Raw genomic sequence first — 23,622 nt, 5'->3', positions numbered from 1 at the left:
AGAGTGTGGGGGCGGGCGTTCATAAGCTTTTAGATTCACAAATCATATCGTTAAATGAAATGCAAGCAGGCAACCGTAGAGGCAGAGCATCAGCAGCACGTTTCCATGATTTATTTGGACTGGGCTGACGGTAAACAGCTGCTTTATTTGCCCTGTAAAAGCTTTTGCTTGCTTCTGCCCCTGTTAACAAGCCATTACTCTGAGTTATGTTGCACACTCCATCCCAAGACCCCACCACTGCAACTTTCCCCCTCCATAGTAACGCGATTTGTTTACAGAAAAGGATAACGTGTGGTTTTAATCCACTCTGTCAGGGTGTAAGAGCTTCGTAGCTCTCTGTTTTGCAGGGTTTGGTTCGCATGTGGTGTATTTAAATGGGCAGGAAGTAGTTACTATGAATCAAAGTTGATATGATTTAGCTTATGTTGAAGAATACATTTTCTTATATCATCATTGAAAAATTCCTTAAAAAATCTGCAATATATACGTCTGCCTCCTTTTCTCTCCTTCAGGTGGAGAAACCTTCGCAGTTTATCCAGGGCTATCGTGTTCTGTACAGGCAGACGTCAGGCCTGCCCTCCCCGGGGGCCTGGCAGGTGCAGGACGTGAAGATCCCCTCAGAGAGAGACGTGGCTCTGTCTGGCCTGAAGAAGGGTGTTGTCTATGAGATAAAAGTCCGTCCGTACTTCAACGAGTTCCAGGGAGCAGACAGTGAATCAATGACCGCACGCACCTTGGAGGAAGGTAAAGGAACTTTACCGACTCAATATGTGTAGTGATGCAACAGATATTGCCAACTGTGTAGGAGGTATTATTTTCACTGTCAGAAACTCCTGAAATTGTTTTACATCAATGCTACTTGTTTGCTACATCAGGTAATGGCCACATACTGTACCTAGAAGCTGATACAGAATGTCATTACACACACTAGCTTTAAGCACCAGCTGTCAGAGCAGCTCACAGATCCCTGCACCTGTACATAGCCCATCTGTAAACAGCCCATCTATCTACCTCATCCCCATACTGTATTTATTTATTTATCTTGCTCCTTTGCACCCCAGTATCTCTACTTGCACATTCATCTTCTGCACATCTACCATTCCAGTGTTTAATTGCTATATTGTAATTACTTCGCCACCATGGCCTATTTATTGCCTTAACTCCCTTATCTTACCTCATTTGCACTCACTGTATATAGACTTTTTTGTTTTCTTTTTTTCTACTGTATTATTGACTGTATGTTTTGTTTATTCCATGTGCAACTCTGTGTTGTTGTATGTGTCGAATTGCTATGCTTTATCCTGGCCAGGTCGCAGTTGCAAATGAGAACTTGTTCTCAACTACCCTACCTGGTTAAATGAAGGTGAAATAAAAAAATAAATCAAACACACACAAACTCTCTCTGCAGACATACACACTCAAGAGAAGGGGGGGTGGTGGGGGGGCTGTTTCCTGTGACACCAGCTCAACCCTCTTCCTGCTTCTCTCCCTGTACCTCTCCCTGTCCCTCTCTCTACTCTCCCTGGACACCTGCTGTCACCTGCCATGCCCCTGTTGCATACAACATTCATGCTATGACTTTATGATTTTACCTCCCTCCCTCCACCCCTTCTCTTTCTTTCTTTCTTTCTTTCTTTCTTTCTTTCTTTCTTTCTTTCTTTCTTTCTTTCTTTCTTTCTTTCTTTCTTTCTTTCTTTCTTTCTTTCTTTCTTTCTGTCTTTCTCTCTCGCCACCTCTCCCCCTTTCCATCATATACATGCATAAATGAAAAGTTACTTAAGTTAAATCAAACATTGATGTCAGTCAGAGATTTGAACAGAAGCTCAAGTTACACAGGTGTCTCAGGTTAAGATTCAGCCCTCTGTGAACGGTTGATTAATTGGGTTGCTTTTTATTCCTTGTGTACGTTAACACAATTAGGCCCACACAGTAGCTGTTCTCCACGTCCCCTGCTCTAGGAATGTTCAGTTTGTCCCTCTCTAGCCTTCATGTATATATCTACCTCAAATACCTCGTACCTCTGCACATTGATCTGGTACTGGTACTCCCTGTATATAGCTCCAACCTTGTGTATTTTATTTTATTCCTCTTGTGTTACTATTTTAAACTCTGCATCATTGGGAAGGGCTTGTAAGCAAGCATTTCACAGTTAAGTCTACACCAGCTGTATTTAGCGCATGTGAAAAATAAAACCTTAACTTTAATGTTAACCCTTTAACCTAACTCCTAACCCTAGCCTTCACCCTAGCCCTCACCCTAGCCTAGTTAACATTAGCCACCTAGCTAACGTTTGTGTTAGCCACCTAGCCACCTAACTAACGTTAGCTACAACAAACTGCAATTAGTAACATATCATACAAATTGTAATTCTTAACATATCATTCAAAATGAACGATGGACATCCACAAATTAATACATACCATACCAAACGTAATATATCATATGAGTCCCGGATTTTCATTTACTATGTTATGTCTACCCCTGAGTCCAGGTTGATCCAGTAGCTGATTCACATGGATCTTCCACCGACTGTATAATGCCATTACAAAACTTGTGGCTTCTCAATTGAGTTTAGTCCTGAGTTTTCCCATCCAACCAATCTGATTTGAATGAGTTGTACCTCGGAAATACAGAGATGGTAGTTCAAAGTATGAAGTTGCTGTAGTGTTCTGAATGAATGAATAATAATGGACCTCCAACACTATAGAAACAATAGGCCCATGTGTTAAGCGATCCCATAGTCATGCTGTTAGCCTGCAGGTGTCTGCTAGCTGTTTGAATCCCCATACAGCTTTTGAAAGTGAAGGGTCTGAGTGGTCTGTCTGCCCACACAGGGGATAAAGAGTGTTTTGTAGATCTCAAACGATTGGCCTTGGGGTTGCCATAGTGTCACTTAGCACATTACGCGAAACACCGCGGGTCATATTTCTGCCGGCGATACATCACAGAGCTAATAGACTTACTAGCATCTCCTTCATTACTGTACACCAGAATGGAGTGCTTTCATTTAGCTCAGATATGCACATGTTTAGCGTCCGTGATCCATTAATATGAAGGCCAATAGTATTGTGTAACATTAGAGGTTCTAATTGGCTGTTCTATTAGATGGACTGTTATAGTTTATTCCCCTAAACCTATGAAAGCACCAAGAGACCTCTGCTACTTTGTTACTCTGTTGCAACTTTAAAAGAGAGGAAAAGGAATGAGAAATTAGAAAAAGCTAGATTGAAGAATACTGTAAGGGATGAAGGTTGGAGAGAGGAAGAAAAAGAGAGAGAGAGTCTGGAAGCATGAAGTGTAGAGAGTGGTGGCTCTCCAAAGCAGCAAAGCTCAATGCCACTGCTTTAATAACATTTGTTAAAGCCCAATGCCACTGCTTTAATAACATTTGTTAAAGCCAACATGTTAAATCAGTGGCATTGATCTTTGCTGCTGCTACAGAGAAAGCCTGCCTCACTGAACTATTTTCATATAAATCAAGGCAGTGCTCTCTGTTGTGCTCAGGTAAACAGCAACGGCAGGCAGCAGCAGCAGTTTTCTGTTGGAATGAGAATATCGGTATGTGGTAATATTTATGTTGATGTGTTTTGTTGTGCCTCCTCCCCATGCAGCACCCAGCGCTCCTCCTCAGCAGGTGACAGTGCTGACAGTGGGGAACCATAACAGCACCTCCATCAGTGTGTCCTGGGACCCCCCTCCCACAGAACACCAGAATGGCATCATCCAGGAGTACAAGGTAGGGAGCAGCAATCTGTATAGTATACAGTAGTCTTATTGAGAATGAAGGCTCTGCTATACAGCTTCACTGTATTTTTATTGTGTAGAAATATTACAAGAAATGTTTACATTGCACTGTTGAGGAAGCTTGCTAGTATGCATTTTATTACACCGTTTACCTGTGCAATACACTTTGATTTGAAATTGGGTATCAACTGTATCTCACCACAAATTCCTCTCTGTGTGTGTGTGTGTGTGTGTGTGTGTGTGTGTGTGTGTGTGTGTGTGTGTGTGTGTGTGTGTGTGTGTGTGTGTGTGTGTGTGTGTGTGTGTGTGTGGTGTGTGTGTTAGATCTGGTGCCTGGCAAACGAGACCCATTTCCATGTGAATAAGACGGTGGATGCGGCCATCCGTTCGGTGGTGGTGGGGGGTCTGCAGGCGGGGGTGCAGTACCGTGTGGAGGTGGCGGCAGGCACCAGCTCGGGGGTGGGAGTGAAGAGCGAGCCCCAGCCTATTATCATAGGTAACACATAAACACACAGGGCACACAGTCTGAGGCAACCCACATAATAGCAGGGAACCCTAATCTGATTCACAGGCAGGCGGTCTGGAAGAATGATTGATCAATTTATCACGCTTGGAAAAAATAAAATTGTGCATTGTCGGAGATCACGTGTATGGTTTGAAACGAGGGGTTCAGTGAGTTCTGTAAGGCAGGCTACATCCATAGTGATCTATCAGGAAATCAATAGCGTTTCATTTAGTGTAGTGTCCAGTAACAGTGTGTTGAGTGCTGTTAGCCATAATAATAGTCCTCGATATCTGTGTGTCCGTCGCTAAAAATGGTAGACAGTGTTATTGGGGTGGGTTTATCATCCTATAACATCTTATCAAACAGCTGAGGGATGCGCTGAGTATATAGGCCTAAAATCAATAGCAGAACCAGGCCAGATGCTCTTCATCCATGACTTTTGACTGATGTGTGAGGAAAATATCCTTAACGGCCAGAGACAGGCAAACAGAGGCCTGTGGACTAAGGCTTAATGACTGGGGCTGGGGCTCCTGCTCACACTGGAGACTGTGAATCTAATTTCACAGCACAGTAGCTGCAGCAGAAAATCAAACTCTGTCTGAGCTGCTCTGTCAATCTCCCGTCTCGGAGTTCAAATTGATGAGAGCACTGCTGAATTGATGAACACTCTGCCTACATATTGCAGTTTTTTTATGGTTTCGATGGTGTGTTTTTTATTTGATATTCTTTATCTATAGTGTTTCATGGTGTTGTATTGTTTTCAACCTAGAAAATAACTGTAACGTGATTGTACCTTTCGTACAGAGTTTATTGTTTTTAAATCATATAGTAGATTTTGATATTACCTATTGATAAACATTGATTTTAATCAATTTTGAAAGATGCTAGCTGTTGACTGGTTTAGGTCTACTGGACCACAGAGCACTACCCATCCACCAGATGCCATGCTGTCAATCCGATGGGTGTCCCCTGTCCCCTCCTGTCTGTCCCCAGGTGCAGAGCTGCGTGATGTAATGACGGGGGCGGAGGGCAACAACAGCATCTCAGACGTGGTGAAGCAGCCAGCCTTCATCGCTGGGCTGGGAGGGGCCTGCTGGATCGTCCTCATGGGCTTCAGCGCCTGGCTGTACTGTAGGAGGAAGAAGAGGAAGGGCCTCAGCAACTATGCAGGTCAGAACCACTATATACTGTTACAGACACAGGCCTGAGTAATATCAACAGAGATCAGACACACTATGCAGACACATTACAGTGTAGACTAGCTTTCCCAACTGCCTTTAGAGGATGTGTCTAGCGTGAGTAAGTGGAATCCCAGAGGTGAGAGAGAGGTGTTTTGGCTCGATGGTATATCATTTAATGCAGAACAAAGGTCGAGATGTTCAGCTCTGACGGAAATAAGTCCTATTTGCTTTAATCCACTGTGCACCTATATGCATCGGCTATAAACACAATCCCATCAAAACTGCACCTTAAAACTCAAATACACTAATTTCAAATAGGTAATTCACATTCCCTTTCATTATGGAACCGTAACCCATGTTCACACATTAGCCGTAAATGCATTTTCCAGATTTAGGTATGCTATTTTTTCGATTGGCCTTTTGGGGGAGGGGTGGGTAGCATGTAGCTGTGGACTATTCTCATTATAATATGTATTGCTATCACCATGCTTCAGTGGCTGGTGTGGAAACCATGTTGATTACCTAATTCAATAGTGATTTACTTTATTCACCATCGCTGCTCCTCTGATCCCACCTCTTCTCAGAGCAAATGTATCTTCAATATCCAGTTAAATGTTTCTGTCTCCTTTTTCCTGCCTGCTATTTCTCATCCAGCAACCTCCATACTCTAGTTATTCTTTGTCACATTTTTCCTGATCAAAATGTGACTACCATCGTCAAAAGGATGGTGTTTGCATATTTTTTATGTCTGTGGTTGTGTTCATGTTTGTTTATGCTGATGTTACATCGACTGTGTCGAGTGTCGACAGGCTTTTAACACACACACACTCTCTGTCTTTTTGTTTTACAGTTCAGTCCTTCACCTTTACCCGTGCAGGTATTGACCATTTGTCCTGTCTTGTCACCTAACTGTGGATATTGGGCTAGAATATATTTTGAGAATATATATGGAGAAAAATATATAACAGCTTGAAACACATTCAATCTTAACACAGAACTCTTCTGATAAAAATTCTTCTCTCTCTCTCTCTCTACTCCCTGCCCTCTCTCTCTGGTTGGACCACAGTGACATTCCAACGAGACAGAGGCCTGATTGGAAATGGAAGGTGAGGACCACACCTCTAAAACCTTTCCATAATACAATCAACATCCTTATTAAGTCACTCAACCCTCCCATGGTACATCCCTTGTGGAACAACATAGATGTTGGTGTGATGATGGAACTTGATCAACCTTCATGGAGGGCACAAAGTCATTGGAATATGAATTAACTTCTTATATGTTCCAACACTCCTCCACTTATTCATCCTGGTGCAACACGTGCGTTGATGTATCGATTGTGTGCGTCATCAATCACTCCCGTGAAATGATCAGAAACGATTAATGCATGCAGAGCAGTTTTTTTATTGGCTCGTTCATCCTGTGCGGAGGTGCCGGTGGCGGCGTTTCCAGGGGGTGATGAATTTGCCTGTCGACAGACCGCGAGGCTCACGGCACGCCTCCAGAATGCAAGCATATGTAACGATGTACAGTGATAATGACCCAGGAGAGAGGGGACGGAGAGGAGACTCCCAAGTCCCACTGAACCCCAGGCAGGCTTGCAGGCAGACAGATCAAATCAAAGTTTATTGGTCGCATCCACAGTTTGTCAGATGTTATCGCAGGTGCAGTGAAATTAATATTAATGCTTACAGACACTGGCAGTATAAGAATGTAGATCACCCCTGTCTTCTACAGCTAGGCTAGTGTGGTCTGTCTTACAGAGCAGAGAGATACCTAGCTCTGAATATCATTGGCTGAATATCATTGGGCACTGATTCAGTGAGAATATGAAGAGACCTCCCCCAGCAGCTAGGGATCAGGTTTGTCCTCTCCCTCTCTGCTGTCTTGTGTTTCCTCTCTATTTCTCTACTTTGTCACAGCTGAGCAGGCTGATCCAGTCCTGAGCTGAAACAAATATAGCAAAAACAAAACACAAAAAATAAACTGTGTGTGTGTTTGCGAGAGTAATCATACCCCTTGACTTTTTCTAAATTTTGTTAGGTTACATACAGACTTATTTTAAAATGTATAAACAAATATGTTCCTCATCAATCTACACACAATACCCCATAATGACAAAGAAAAAAACAGATACATTTAAAAAGATATAATTTATGAAAATAAAAAAATGAAATATCACATTTACATTAGTATTCAGACCCTTTACTTGGTTGAAGCACCTTTGGTAGTGATTACAGCCTTGAGTCTTCTTGGGTATGACGCTACAAGCTTAGCACACCTGTATTTGGGGAGTTTCTCCCATTCTTCTCTACAGATTCTTTCAAGCTCTGTCAGGTTGAATGGGGAGCGTTGCTGCACAGATATTTTCAGGTCTCTCTAGAGATGTTCGATCGGGTTCAAGTCCGAGCTCTGGCTGGGCCACTGAAGGACATTCAGAGACTTGTCCCGATCGATCTGGTGAAGGGTACCAAAACATTTCTGTAGCATTGAAGCTCCCCAAAAACACAGTGGCCTCCATAAATCTTAAATGGAAGAAGTTTGGAACCACCGAGACTCTTCCTAGAGCTGGCAGCCCGGAAAAACTGAGCAATCGGCCAAGACCACGCAGGAGTGGCTTTGGGACAAGTCTCTGCATTCAGAGACTTGTCCCGAAGCCACTCCTGCGTTGTCTTGGCTGTGTGCTTAGGGTTGTTGTCCTGTTGGAAGGTGAACCTTCGCCCCAGTCGGAGGTCTTGAGCACTCTGGAGCAGGCTTTCATCAAGGATCTCTCTGGTGTGTACCTTTCCAAATCATGTCCAATCAATTGAATTTACCACAGGTGGACTCCAATAAAGTTGTAGCAACATCTCAAGGATGATCAATGGAAACAGGTTGCACCTGAGCTCAATTTCGAGTCTCATAGCAAAGGGTCTGAATACTTATGTAAATAAGGTATTTCTGTTTAAAAAAAATTATAAATGTGCAAAAAATTCTAAAAACCTGTTTTCAGTTTGTCATTATGGGGTATTGTGTTTAGATTGCTGAGGATTTTTATTTAGTTAAACAATTTTAGAAAAAGGCTGTAACGTAACAAAATATGGAAAAAGTCAAGGGGTCTGAATACTTTCCGAATTCACTGTATTTATCTATGGTGTGTGTGTGTGTGTGTGTGTGTGTGTGTGTGTGTGTGTGTGTGTGTGTGTGTGTGTGTGTGTGTGTGGGGCACGCATGCATGTGTGTGTGTATTATTCAATGTGCGTGTCTGTGTAAATTTGTGTGAACACGCCTGTGTGATGTTTATGGAAATTATTCCCATACTTGTTTAAACACCTTTAAAGCCATCACAAGTCAGATGTGTACAATTCCCTGAGCGCTTGGCAGGCTTGGCTCACAGGGAAATGCATTTGTGGACTACTGCATTAATTAACCAAATGCAAACAAAGGCATGTGAGGCATGTGACTGAAGCCTCTTTTTAAACCAACAGCTAGATAAGGTAATAGGGTAAAAGCACGGATATAAAATTGTGAAAAATACAGATACAGTATATGATCTTAATTTGATCACTCTGTTGTTGCTGAGAATTTTCTTGAGCTGCAGGAAATGCAGATGAGCTTTGTGAGTTACATAAATTCACTGAAAACCCACACAAACACATTATATCAACAGTATTCCACTTTTCATGTAGCCTCATTTTGACCAGCTAACCACCAACCATGGCATCCTAACCACTGATCAAGCGACACTAAAGGTTCAAATCCTGTTGCTGCAGGATTATTTTGCTGTGACAATACAGGTCAAATTAAGATCCTATATCTGTTCCTTATTCAACTCTTAGTAATAAAATACAAATATTTCTGTATTTATTTCAGACAATGGAGTGAAATTGCCAATTTCCTGTGCAATATGGGAGGGGTGGTTTCACCAAACCATCCTATGAGTGTTGCCGTGTGTGTTGCTATGGAGACACTACCCAACTTCCCTGGGCTGGCAGACTAACTGCCAGAAGGCCCTCCATGATTCTACATTTAAAATGGAAATTTCTGTAGTGCTGGGCTCTAAAACTGATTTAATGTCTGTGCATTTAGTCCTGGTCCGTTTCTCCAGGGGGTGTTAGGGGCGCTAAAGCCCAGCACTGATTTGTGGACTTGTCAGTTTTTTATGTCTCTCTGTTTGCTTGTTTATTGTTGCCTCTGCTTCAGGCTGCTCCAGAAGAGCAGATATGCTGAATGAGGTTTCACAGCAATTTGTTGTTGAAGCAGTCGGTATAACAACATGTGAGAAAATGAATAATATTGCTGGGATTCAGACAGCACCAGAGGTTTGTCTAATAACAATCTCACATTCCCTCCCTTCTTTCCCATTCTCTCTATGTATCCCTTCTTTCTCCCTCCCTCCCTCCCTCCCTCCCTCTCTATATCTTTCTAAAAACAGTCATCCTGGTCTGCTGAAAGCCGGTGACCCAGGATTCCCCTGGTTGGCTGACTCCTGGCCCTCCACCAGCCTGCCAGCAAATGGGGGCTTGGGAGGTACCAAGGAACGAGGAAACTTTGGCAGAGGAGGTAAGAACACAGAGGTATCACCCCTGGTCAAACAGAACCAAACCCAGGGAACTAGAGAGTTGAGAGAGGGCTGACCCAGACCCTCCCAGCTGACCACGGTGTCACTCTATGCCACGGCCACACCATGGCTCCACAGTGAGGTCAGAGGTCATGTGCCCAGAGTGAGAGGATGTTAATACATGTATGAGCTGCATGTATTATTCAATGTGGAGGGTATACTTCAGCAGGCACACTGACAGGCTGTCACACACACTTTGGACATTCAGTCTCTCTGGATCACGTTAACTATTTCATCACTATTGGCTTAAAAAAAAACTGACAAGAACTTTGATGAGAGTGTGCATGTGTTTCTTTTGTCTATCCATGATTGGTTCAATACACTTTCATACTAGCTGTAGTAATAATAATAATAATAGTATTAATTAAACCTGCAAGCATCATTGCCAGGGTTCAAGCTAGGTCAATCAATCAAATGTATTTATAAAGCCCTTTTTACATCAGCAGATGTCACAAAGTGCTTAAACAGAAACCCAGGTTAAAACCAAAAGAGCAAGCAATGCAGATCTAGAAGCAAGGTGGCTAGGTAAAACTCCCTAGAAAAGCAGGAACCTAGAAATAAACCTAGAGAGGAGCCAGGCTCTGAGGGGTGGCCAGTCCTCTTCTGGCTGTGACCGGTGGAGATTATAAGAGTACATTTCCATTAAGGCCATATCGTTCTTCAAGTTGTTCAAATGTTCATAGATGACCAACAGGGTCAAATAATAACCACAGTGGTTATAGAGGGTGCAACAGGTCAGCACCTCAGGAGTAAATGTCAGTTGGCTTTTCATAGTTGCGAATTCAGAGGTCAAAACAGCAGGTGCAGTAGAGCGAGAGACAGAGAGCGAGAGGGATTGTTGATAAATGTTGAAGTGAGTTGAGAAGTTGTTATAAGAGGGCAAAAGTGTTAGTAGTACCTGAAGAGGTGCATCGGGAGTATTGATAGTGTTTCACAATGAAACGTTTCACACACATACATAAATCCACAGTCAAACACACACACACACGCACACACTCACACACTGGCCCCATAGCGCCACCATAGTGGCAAATTGGACACATCACCCTAGGATGATGAGCTACTTATGAACTCCTTACCACGCTTGCCAAATATCAGAACTCAAAATCAAACTGTTCATGCAGTATGCTTCGATATACAGTGCCTTCAGAAAGTATTCATACCCCCTGACTTATTCCACATTTTGTTGTGTTACAGCCTGAACTCAAAATGGCTTAAATAGGTTTTTTTCTCACCCATCTACACACAAACCCCATAATGACAAAGAGAAAACATGTTTTTAAATTGTTTAGCAAATTTCTTGAAAATGAAATATTGAATTTACATAAGTATTCACACCCCTTTGCTATGACACTCCAAATTTAGTTCAGGTGCATCCAATTCCTTTGATCATTCTTGAGATGTCACTACAACTTGATTGGAGTCCACCAGTGGCCAATTCAATTGTTTGGTCATGATTTAGAAAGAAACAGACCTGTCTACAGTATATAAGTTCCCACAGTTTACAGTGCATGTCAGAGCAGAAACTATACCATGAAGTCTTAGGAAATGTCCGTAGACCTATAGAATTGTGATGAGGCATATATCTGGGGAAGGGTATAAAACAATTTCTAGAGCTTAAGGCTAGGCGGGACGAATTCGTCCCACCTACGTAACAGCCACTTGAAGCCTGTGGCGCGATTTTCAAAACCTTAAAAATCCTATTACTTCAATTTCTCAAACATATGACTATTTTACAGCTATTTAAAGACAAGACTCTCGTTAATCTAACCACACTGTCCGATTTCAAAAAGGCTTTACAACGAAAGCAAAACATTAGATTATGTCAGCAGAGTACCGAGCCAGAAATAATCAGACACCCATTTTTCAAGCTAGCATATAATGTCACAAAAACCCAGAAGACAGCTAAATGCAACACTAACCTTTGATGATCTTCATCAGATGACAACCCTAGGACATTATGTTATACAATACATGCATGTTTTGTTCAATCAAGTTCATATTTATATCAAAAACCAGCTTTTTACATTCGCATGTGACGTTCAGAACTAGCATACCCCCGCAAACTTCCGGGGAATTCGCTAACCTTTTACTAAATTACTCACGATAAACGTTCACAAAAAGCATAACAATTATTTTAAGAATTATAGATACAGACCTCCTCTATGCACTCGATATGTCCGATTTTAAAATAGCTTTTTGGTGAAAGCACATTTTGCAATATTCTAAGTACATAGCCCAGGCATCACGGGCTAGCTATTTAGACACCCGGCAAGTTTAGCACTCACCATAATCATATTTACTATTATAAAAGTTTGATTACCTTTTGTTGTCTTCGTCAGAATGCACTCCCAGGACTGCTACTTCAATAACAAATGTTGGTTTGGTCCAAAATAATCCATCGTTATATCTGAATAGCGGCGTTTTGTTCGTGCGTTCCAGACACTATCCGAAATGGTAAAGAAGGGTCGTGCGCATGGCGCAATTCGTGACAAAAAAATTTGAAATATTCCATTACCGTACTTCGAAGGATGTCAACCGCTGTTTAAAATCAATTTTTATGCCATTTTTCTCGTAGAAAAGCGATAATATTCCGACCGGGAATCTCCTTTTCGGCAAACAGAGGAAAAAATCACAAATACGGGGGCGGTCGGGTCACACGCCTAAGCCCAGAGTCCCTTGATCGGCCACTTGAGAAAGGCGATAATGTGTTTCAGCCTGGGGCTGGGATGACGACATTCAGGTTTTTCCCGGGCTCTGAGCGCCTATGGACGACGTAGGAAGTGTCACGTTAGAGCAGAGATCCTTAGTAAACGATAGAGATGGCAAAGAAGTTCCAGAAATGGTCAGACAGGCCACTTCCTGTAAAGGAATCTCTCAGGTTTTGACCTGCCATTTGAGTTCTGTTATACTCACAGACACCATTCAAACAGTTTTAGAAACTTTAGGGTGTTTTCTATCCATATGTAATAAGTATATGCATATTCTAGTTACTGGGTAGGAGTGGTAACCAGATTAAATCGGGTATGTTTTTTATCCAGCCGTGTCAATACTGCCCCCTAGCCCTAACAGGTTAATTTCGAGTCTCATAGCATATGGTGTGAATACTTATGTAAATAAGGTACCTCTTTTTTTTATTTTTATAAATTTACAAAAATGTTTAAAAACCTTTTTTCACCTTGTCATTATGGGGTATTGTGTGTAGATTGATGAGGGAAATGTTTTATGTAATCCACTTTAGAATAAGGCTGTAACGTAACAAAATGTGGAAAAAGTCAAGGGGTCTAAATACTTTCCAAATTCACTGTATGTCAAGGGGTATGAATACTTTCTGAAGGCACTGTATTTTGGACTATTTTTAAGGATGTTGACTACTTTAAAGTAGTTTGGTATATAGCATCTATGGATGCATATCTTCAAACGCAATATTTTCCAGGATTCGAGATGAAACAATATGGCCGCTATGAGCCGATGAGCTTGCCCGAGTGTTTTTTCCTATCCAACAGCATCACCATGCGAACAAACTGAACCATACTTTACATGTTAGCTATGTGCATATCCCTGAGCATGTGTGCCAAATTTCATCACTCTGAGTTAAACAGATTAAGAGATATAAACATGTTCCTGGCAGTTAACCCACTGTTCCTAGGCCGTCATTGTAAATAAGAATTTGTTCTTAACTGACTTGCCTAGTTAAATAAAAATGCTCCACTGTGTCGTGCTGACACATGTTAAGTCTTCAGAGTGTTTGGAACATGTGTACCAAGTTTTATTACAATAGGAATATCTGTGACGGATTTATATGCATTTATGTGCCAGACCACGCACAATTAAATGCTTATTGGTCAGTAACGGCCATGTTGTTTTAATTGCTTGTCTGGAAAATATTGCGTTGTTTAACTTTATCGATAAGCAGAATAATAATAACCAACGGCAGCAAATTCAATAGGTTTTCACCAGCTTCGTTAGCTTGAACTCCTAATAATAGATGTGGGCTTGTGGCGGTGAGTGTTTATGTCTGTGTACTTGTGTGTGTGGCTGTTTGAGAAGGAAAGATGCTATGTGTGTATTGGTGCCATTTTCCTGTAGCTCATTTAACTCCCACCAGGCTGATGAGAGGCCTGGGGCTCCTGTGGGTAAAGCTGAAGGTCAGCCTTGTGTGACAGGCCCTTTCCCTGTGTCACAGCGTAGGGTCCCTACAAGGCATTGCATGACAACATGATAATTATTCTGCTAGCTAATCACTTTGATTCATCTCAGTTCATTTGATATCAGTTTAACTAATCCAGGGAGCCTAACACTGGAGCAGCAGGGAGTGATAATGTGTTACACACTGACCTTAAAGATTGGTAACTTTATCTCTCCATGAATCTCTGTCTGTTCCCTGCTGTCTCGCTCATCTCAGACGTGCTGCCCTCTGGAGCGGGTGAAAAGACAGGTACCATGCTGTCTGATGGTGCCATATACAGCAGTATAGACTTCACAGGCAAGGCGGGCTACAGCAGCCCAGCACGGGGCAGCCAGGCCATCCCCTATGCCACCACTCAGATCCTGCATTCCAACAGCTTCCATGAGCTGGCTGTGGACAGACCAGACCCTCGCTGGAAGGCTTCCCTTCGAGCCCAGCAGGAAATGGCCAGCCTGGGCTACTCAATGACCGACGGACGCCCCTGCAACGGTTCGCCACAGCAACACTGGGGAAACACAGGGAGGGGATGGGCAGGGTAGGGCTGTGTGGTTTTGAATGTGTGCATGCATGTGTGCCCCGAAGGAGAGTGATCTAAAGCATAGCATCAGATCTCCCTAGATTGTAGCATTGGCTGGATGGTCAGTCACAGAGTGAAGCTTAGCATTCATTCGATGGTCAGTCACAGAGTGAAGCTTAGCCTTCATTAGATGGTCAGTCACAGAGTGAAGCTTAGCATTCATTAGATGGTCAATCACAGAGTGAAGCTTAGCATTCATTAGATTGTCAGTCACAGAGTGAAGCTTAGCATTCATTAGATTGTCAATCACAGAGTGAAGCTTAGCATTCATTAGATGGTCAGTCACAGAGTGAAGCTTAGCATTCATTAGATGGTCAGTCACAGAGTGAAGCTTAATATTCATTAGATTGTCAGTCACAGAGTGAAGCTTAGCATTCATTAGATGGTCAGTCACAGAGTGAAGCTTAGCATTCATTAGATTGTCAGTCACAGAGTGAAGCTTAGCATTCATTAGATGGTCAGTCACAGAGTGAAGCTTAGCATTCATTAGATGGTCAATTACAGAGTGAAGTTTGGCATTCATTAGATTGTCAGTCACAGAGTGAAGCTTAGCATTCATTAGATGGTCAGTCACAGAGTGAAGCTTAGCATTCATTAGATTGTTAGTCACAGAGTGAAGCTTAGCATTCAACAATAGAAGAAGAGATTATTTTCAGTAGATTGATTGGAAAAGAGCAGAATGTTTAGTTGACATTTTAGCAGACGGACTTATCCAGAGCGACTTACAGTACAGTAGCAATTAGGGTTAAGTGCCTTGCTCAAGGGCACATTGACAGATTTTAGCCACTAGGCTACCTGCCACCTTGGAGAGAGAGAGAGAGAGAGAGACACTGCATAAAAACAAATTAAAGAGAGCGAGAGAAAGAGGGAGCGAGAGGGGGGCAGCAGAGAGAGGGGAATGTTATATTTACATTTTCATTGAAAATGGACCCTGAGGATATTGTTGTTAATCGCTCCTCTCTCCTCATGTCGATTTTTACTCCTCAGCCTCAGGAGTTTTTCTACCCTAGAAATGTCAGAGAATTAAGGCACATTTCTTTGGATTAATTTGATTAGCAGAGGCAGGGATTCCTTTGTGTTTTGACCCGTGGATATACAATTAGCTTGGCTGTGCGGAGCGGAGGCGTATTGTTGAGAGGGTCTCAGGTTGTCTGTCTGTTGGTCGGACGTCCATTCTCTTATGTGCTCTGAGCTGTATGCTCAGCTGAATGCTGGTTACCTGAGAGAGATAAGGAACATAGAGGAAGAGGGAGAACAGACGGAGGGAGGAAGCCAGCCTGCAGCCCCGGGCCCCAGGTCTCTACGCCTCTTTAAGAAATGTCAACATAGAGGAAAAGTCTTAGTGCTCCGTCAGCACACTGAGAGGAGAGAAATAATGAGAGCCAGGTGGGGGAGAAAGAGAGGGAGAAAGCCCAGGTGATGATAAAATAGCTTTCCAAGCAGCAGTGTGTGTGTATGTGTGTGTGTTTGAACCCAATGGGGAATAGTATCAGCTCATTAAAACCCACAGCTTGAGGGCTATAGGGATATCTCCGTATTGTGAGGCAGAGTCCAGGCTGATAAGAAACTATCAATCTCTGACTTCCCTTCCCTTCCCTCTCTCTATCTATCTTTTTCTCTCTCTCTCTTTCCTCCTCAGGTGGAAAGGGCGGCAAGAAAAAGAAGTCAAAGGGTGGGACAAAGACCTCCAAATCCAATGGGTCCTGTTGGGTCAACATGCCCCTGCCTCCCCCACCCATGCACCCTCTGCCAGGCACCGAGGTGGACCACTACCCCCCAGAGAACCATGGAGCAGGGTAAGATAATATTCTCTCTGTCTGGACACACGTCTATACATACACCTATACACATCATATCATGATGCTACACAGGAAGTGAAATAATGACAAGGAACACATGCAGCCTCTCTTGTCTATAAGGGATCTGAGGTATGTCTGTGAACCACTGAGAGGAAAGCAAACCCTCTCCTAATTGGCTGTAACCAGCGTGGCTCTCTCTCTCCTTGAACTCTCCTATATCTCAAGGTGTGTGTGTGTGGTGTGTGTGTGTGTGTGTGTGTGTGTGTGTGTGTGTGTGTGTGTGTGTGTGTGTGCTCAAGGAGAGCGCTAAGCACAGATGAGCAGGAGGTTGCTACATGGAGTAGTAAGCTCCCTCTGCCGGTGCCTATACTAGTCAAACTGAGGAAACCTTCATTACTCTGCTTGGTATTGCATGAAAAATACATTGTTTTTGTCACAGGCATTTTTTGGGAGGATGGCAATGGGAAAACCTTGGGGTGTGCACACATATCTTGCAGCTCGTTTCAGGCAGCTTTGGCTGGTTCACCACCACTTATGACAAAACAGCATGTGGTTAGATCTTGTAATTTGATCTCACCATCCCATCCCAGCCAGTGGATTTGTAATTGCAAACAGCAGCAAATGTGTAATTCCCTCTCTCCCTCTGCGAGATAGAACATCAGATAACAATGTTTTTAATGGTCTGGCAAAATACAAACCAGTAGAAAAACAATTGTATTTGTCTGTGAGCTAAGCGTACAACACTGAGAGCAGGTCACTGTGCACTAGCAGTAACACTTAGGATTCTAAACACCTTAAACACACACATCTACAGAGAAGTGCAGGATATGGTTTTAGTTCAAATTACTCACATCGTAGTTCATGTTGCAGGTATGACAGAGACAGCTGGGCCCCGCCCCTTCCTGTTCAGACGTACCTCCACCAGGGATTGGACGACGATCTGGAGGAGGAGCGAGTGCCCACCCCGCCCCTCAGGGGAGTGGCTTCCTCCCCGGCAGCAGCTCCCTACAGCCAACCGTCATCCTCCTCCCTTAGCTCCACCCACCACGAGGAGATGCAGTCCATGCTGCAAGCCCACCTGGATGAGCTGACCAGAGCCTACCAGTACCAAGTGGCCAAACAGACGTGGTGAGCAGGAAAGAATTTACTGTGGATCTGTCAATGTCTTTATTTGATTTTTTTATTTTACCTCTTTACTTTCTACGTAGTCTATTCTCAAGTCTGAGTCTGGTGAGAGAGACTACTTTCTTTCTAGTCTCTTCTCAAGTCTGAGTCTGGCGAGAGAGACTACTTTCTATGTAGTCTCTTCTCAAGTCTGAGTCTGGCGAGAGAGACTGCTTTCCATATAGTCTCTTCTCAAGTCTGAGTCTGGCGAGAGAGACTACTTTCTATGTATCCGTAGATCATGATATGATACAACAATTGTGCTTGCTACATGTTTTCAGTGTATTATGTATCCACTTTCCACTATGAAATGAAACTAAGTACTGTACTTTGTGTTCTTTTGAATTGCCACAGGTATTTGTTAGACTAAATTGCCTATGATATTTCAATCATGAGACATTTACCCTGCAATTTCTGCTTTGTGCTGTGGATGAATGAGGTGTCATTCTCTCCAATTGATCTGGATGCTTTTGTATATCAATAGCCAGTTTTTTTTTGTGTTTCATATCAGTGGTATTTAGGTATGTCATCCTATCCTCTGGTTTCATGTTTCCTCCAAAATATAAAAACAGCCCTTCATTGATTACACCTCATTGGGAAACTTGTCATGTCAGTAGGAAAATGCGTTGAGGTGGTAATGATGGGGTTTGGCCTAGCGCGCTGCTCTGACAACAGGAACAAGAGCTGCTAATTACATGGGTGGCTCATCCATAGTGGGGCTAGGCGTGGGGCGAGGCGTGGGGCGAGGCTTCAGAGGGGACAGCTGTGGGGGAGATAACAGACATGTTACTGACAGCCCTGCCTAGCCTGCCATTCTTCTCCCTTCACCCAGACAATTACCAGTTCATTGTGTTAGTGCGAGCACGAGCGCCGCAGAATTGGAACATGGAAAATAATTAATTAAATCTCCCACACAGGCACTCACTCACACATGCTGAACGGGGCTCTAGTACTGCACTCTGGCATTTGGTTGTTCGTGGATTTGTGTTTTGGCCTTTACTTCCTGTCTGTTAGTGTCTTTCTCTACCACTCTGTGTCCAGCCTCAGCGCCATAACATGTTCCCTCATGTTCTATACAGGCATATGAAGGGCAGCCAACACCCGCCTATGGCCCCTGTCCCTCCGATGGGGTACGTGTCTAGCACGCTTGGGTCTGACCTGGGAAACAACATCCCGTGTGAGGAAGAGGAGGAGCATGAAGCCTACGGAGTCTCACATCAGCTCTGTGGCTTTGACTACACGGCCAGATGCAGCATGGACAACCATGAGGGCTCAGGTGAGACACACACACGCACACACACACTCACACACACACACACACACACAAATACATACACTCAGATCATGCCCCTCATCTCTTCACAGTGCAGACAGCTGTACACGTCTTTACATCAAGCAGGATGACAAAGATTTGGGAGCAGTGAGAAATTGGCAATAGCAATATGGTTTTATTCAGTCACCACTTACAGAGACTAAATGCCTTGCTCATTATGCAGTTTTTTTATTTCCAATTTTCTCAACCGTATCGTGTCATACTCAGAACCATTTGATTGTTTCATATTGTGATATTCAGACTCATTAATTTGAACAAGGAATTGAATGAAAGGGAAAGATTTATTGTAATCTGGTGTGGACACATGAGTGAAATCCATCTCCATTAAATAAAGAAACGTCAAACTGGCTACTTATTTGATTTCAGATGGAAGCAATCATTTCTCCACAATATCTAATTTAGGTTTTTTTGTTCAATCACTCGATGCCATTTCAAGTTTATGACCATATTGTCTAAACACTTAGTATTTTAGCCTCTCTAATGTTCTGAATGAAAGCTAATGACTCGGAGGAGTGTCTAACGTCAAAAGCTATGAGGAGAGTGAGAGCACAAGGTGTGGGGACTTCAGATCCAGAGGTCAAAAGTGTGATGTGTTTTTGTAGACCACTAGTCTGAGTTGTGGGGGAGAGTGAGACCATGGTTCAGTCCTAGTCAGGGAGATCATGGAACGTATGGCATGCTGCCTGAGACACGGGAAACTGTGCTAATATACTGTGGTGTGTCTGTGATAAAGTAGGTTATGTGCAGTAATCTGCTGTGTTGCCTCTATGGGGAGAAGGCTACGCTAGATCAGCTTATCTCTACAATGGTCTCTCCGTTGTCTCCTCTCCCGCAAAGACCAGGCCAACACACACACAAAGTCCAATGCACTTAAGCTGGGAGCCAGGAATTATAACCACATTGTATCCTTTACCTTGAATTGTCAAGATGTGAATGTTGATGTGAATACTACCCACACAAACAGTCTTACCTAGGAAGGTTTCTTGCACTGATTTGTACCCCCTCTCGCTTCCTCTCCTCAGTCAATTTGATTTACAACATTTATTTTTTCATAGTTGAGTTCATTTTAGTACTACACTGAATCTTTTCTAACATAGCAGTGCAAAAGCTATGATAATATTGCTAATCTAAACTGATTAACTATGTTGTGCGTCTCCCTAATTCTCTGTCCCTGTGTCCCTGTCCTTTCTCCATCGCCCCCTTTAGGTAAAGGTTACTCCCAGCGGGGTCGACCAGTCAGCTCAGGCTCCACAGAGAGCAGTGCTCTGGGTACACAGAGCCTGGGTCACCAGAGGGCCACACACACTGGACGCAAACCCCAGGAAGAAACTGTTGGGACACTGCCCCACCGGAGAGACTCCCCCACAGAAGGTAAGACATGGGGTGAGGGGGCAGAGAGGACAGACAGAGAGAGAGATGGGGAAGGTGGATGGAATCTCTTTGTTGAAAGTGGTTCATAACAAACTACATTTAATGTACAAAACACTAAGAAAACCTTCCTAATATTGAGTTGCACAACCTCATTTTGCTTTCAGAACAGACTCAATTTGTCAGGGCATGGACTCTACAAGGTGTCGAAAGCGTTCAACAGGGATGCTGGCCCATGTTGACTCCAATGCTTCCCACAGTTGTGTCAAGTTGACTGGATGTCCTTTGGGTGCTGGAACATTCTTGATACACACGGGAAACTGTTGAGCATGAAAAACCCAGCAGCGTAGCAGTTCTTGACACACTCAAACCGGTGCACCTGGCACCTACTACCATATCCCGTTCAAAGGCACTTCAATCTTTTGCCTTGACCATTCACCCTCTAAATGGCACACACAGAATACATGTCTCAATTGTCTCAAGGCTTAAAACTCCTCCCCTTCATCTACACTGATTGAAGTGGATTTAATAAGTGACATCAATAAGGGTTCATAGATTTCACCTGGTCAGTCTATGTTATAGAATGTTTTGTCCACTCAGTGTATATAGCCATGCTGATCCCTGTGACATGTTCAACCAATTACAAAGGCCGCTGTGTATAACCCATCTTGGGAGCAGTATTAACCAGTGCCTTATGTCCTCCACTCCCTCCTCAGTGGCCTCTCCTACCCCTGTGCCTGTCCACAGTGTGGGGGCAAGGCTGCACGGGTCATGGGCGTCTGGGGGCTCAGACCCCCCAGAGGAGTGTATGGTCTCAACGCTGGAGCGGCAGCATATGGCCTCCTGGAGCGGCAGATCCTCCAACATGGCCACTCTGGGCAGGACACGCCACAGAGCTGCGGCTGGGGCTGGCACAGACCACCCACACAACATCCACCCGCCTCCCAACAGCACCGAGCACAGCTATGGAGAACGATGTACGTATTCAGGCTCTCCGTAGTCACACAATGGTATTGTTTCTGGTTGGTGTAAAGCAATTTACTGTTGGTTATATGTGATATACTGTATTCACACTTTTGTCTGTGTGTGTGTGTTCATCTCTCAGAGTCTTTGTGATGAGTCGGACCCTCCAGTGCTGCCTGTCCCAGGACACCTTGTCTATAAGTGCAATGAGATTTCCCCTCTGCGAATGCTACAGGATGGAATATAAGGAGAAGGCTGGAAGATGAGAGGGAGTGAGAGAGAAACGCAGAGCTGTAAATGTGATGTACAGACACACAGACACACGTCTCAGTGTTCTTTTTACAGTGTTACTTTCATCCCTCCTCCCAAAAGAATATACTGTATATCACATGCCCCTCCTATTTCATGTCACATGATGTACAGTAACTCACTCTACATTCATGAAAAATAAAAATCCCTACAGTTAAGCTATTGACTTATGAAAGTGAAAGGACTTGCATTTCCTGTAAATAGGTTTTGTATTTTCAGTTTTACATTTTTTTTCTTTGCTATGCAAGCCAAATTCTGACATTGAAGTTGTCTCGTTTACTTGTCATTTTACATTGTGAGTTGGACTGTGGTGCCACATTTGTTTTTCATAAATGCTAGAAATATTGCTTAATTTTGATGAAACTACTGTATTGTTGTTTACTTTGCACAGAGCGTTTTGTGATGATAAGCACAAAGTCATCAGCTGAGGCTCAGAGAAGAATGATGAAGAGGAGTGTCTATAATATACCTTACATTTAAGAAATATAATATATGACACAGTAAATGCTTTTCAGAGACAGATGTATTGAGAGATATAAGAACCACAAAGAAATTCAGAAATTAAAAAGACGCCCACATAGAAAATGTTATGATGTTTTGTTTTTCAATCTGCAGTGGTCCGTGGGGATGATGCGGCAGATGTGCAATGTTGCCCATACACTATATGCCCATTACAGTGAGACAGCAGTACTTGGAACCCTCCAAATAATGACAGTTCAGAATAATCAATAAAGTTAAACCATCTATGTGTAACATTTCAAAAGGAGCTGTTAATGCAGAGGCAGAGGACAATAGCTAGTTGTTGATAGGGAGGTGTTGGGCACATAGAGCACCACTCAGGTGTGGTCAGGTGTGGACAGCTGTGTGCACAGATGGACTCTGTCAGTGTTACCCATGGGGACAGAGTGATAACACAGTGAGACAGGTCTTAAGATGAAGAGATGTTGGCCTTTAGAAATCTAGCTAATCCAGGACTGGGTTTCCAGAGCTCTGAGTGACTAGCAAGCATGATTAACAACAATATGCAATTAGATTATAATAATAGACCCATCATAGATGCGATGGCCGTCTGTTTTAATCCTACTGGTGCAGTATAATGTGGTCCCTTTATCACCCTGGTAACAGACTGGTAACAGATGAATGCTCATCAGGACACGTATGGTTACCTAGGCATAGTGAGCCCCTTGCCAAGTGAGGATATCCTTAACACTGTAACCAGTCACGGAGCAGCTGGTTGCTAGTTTTTGCCTACGAGATTCATAATGCCGTGTTTTGATTCCCTTCTTTGTATGGTTCTTTTCCGGTTGTTCTTTGTATTGGTTCCACCTGTAAAAACTCTGTACTTGCCAGAGTCCGGTCTGCCCTCAGGAATACACGGACAGTGTGGCCAATCCTACGATACAAATAAAACGTGGATGTGGAATCAACCATGAGTCTCTGTGCTATGCATGTGAGTTGATGGTCCAAGATGTTCTCCTCATATGATAAATGTTCATGCAGATTTTCTTAATACTGATTTTCCCATTAGGACATTATGTGCATACACTTATAAGCTCCACATTAGCATAATGCACACACTTTTAACAGGATCAGAGATTAGTTACATATGAATAAGAACAATACTCGGTCTCCCTCTCTCAAGCGTCTCCGTGTTAAATCGGTCTTAGTCAGAGCTAATGGGAAAATAAAATAATTATTACTCCATTTTTTTACTCCGTTTTTATGCATCCATCCCTTCACTCTCTTTTTTCCTACACCAGAACACATTTACTCACTGGAGGAAAAGAAAATATTGAACAGAACTCTAACATCTGCGATTTGGGGATTTCATGATACAACGAAAGATGACGATGATGATTCTCTCCTTTATTCCAGTTATTTTCCATCATC

At 43.2% G+C, this 23,622-nt stretch overlaps 1 protein-coding gene across 2 annotated transcripts in view; it reads left to right on the top strand.

Moving 5' to 3' along the window:
- Positions 1-23,159, top strand: part of LOC106568109 (roundabout homolog 2) — a 163,748-nt gene extending 140,589 nt beyond the window's left edge. For both annotated transcript variants that reach the window (XM_082960439.1, XM_082960440.1), the window contains 14 exons: positions 513-744; positions 3,612-3,736; positions 4,069-4,240; positions 5,243-5,419; positions 6,281-6,307; positions 6,497-6,536; positions 9,845-9,972; positions 14,436-14,708; positions 16,436-16,592; positions 17,466-17,723; positions 18,839-19,035; positions 20,299-20,463; positions 21,177-21,437; positions 21,566-23,159. In XM_082960439.1, coding sequence (XP_082816565.1) covers positions 513-744; positions 3,612-3,736; positions 4,069-4,240; positions 5,243-5,419; positions 6,281-6,307; positions 6,497-6,536; positions 9,845-9,972; positions 14,436-14,708; positions 16,436-16,592; positions 17,466-17,723; positions 18,839-19,035; positions 20,299-20,463; positions 21,177-21,437; positions 21,566-21,567 — 2,214 coding nt within the window. In that variant the 3' untranslated portion in view covers positions 21,568-23,159. The remainder of the gene's footprint in view (positions 1-512; positions 745-3,611; positions 3,737-4,068; positions 4,241-5,242; positions 5,420-6,280; positions 6,308-6,496; positions 6,537-9,844; positions 9,973-14,435; positions 14,709-16,435; positions 16,593-17,465; positions 17,724-18,838; positions 19,036-20,298; positions 20,464-21,176; positions 21,438-21,565) is intronic.
- Positions 23,160-23,622: the final 463 nt, after the last annotated feature.

The sequence above is a fragment of the Salmo salar genome, chromosome 13 (genome assembly GCF_965601325.2).
Source record: "Salmo salar chromosome 13, fSalSal1, whole genome shotgun sequence".
Classification (NCBI taxonomy): domain Eukaryota; kingdom Metazoa; phylum Chordata; class Actinopteri; order Salmoniformes; family Salmonidae; genus Salmo; species Salmo salar.
Note: the sequence above shows the minus strand (reverse complement) of the source record. Positions and strands in the feature narration are given on the sequence as shown.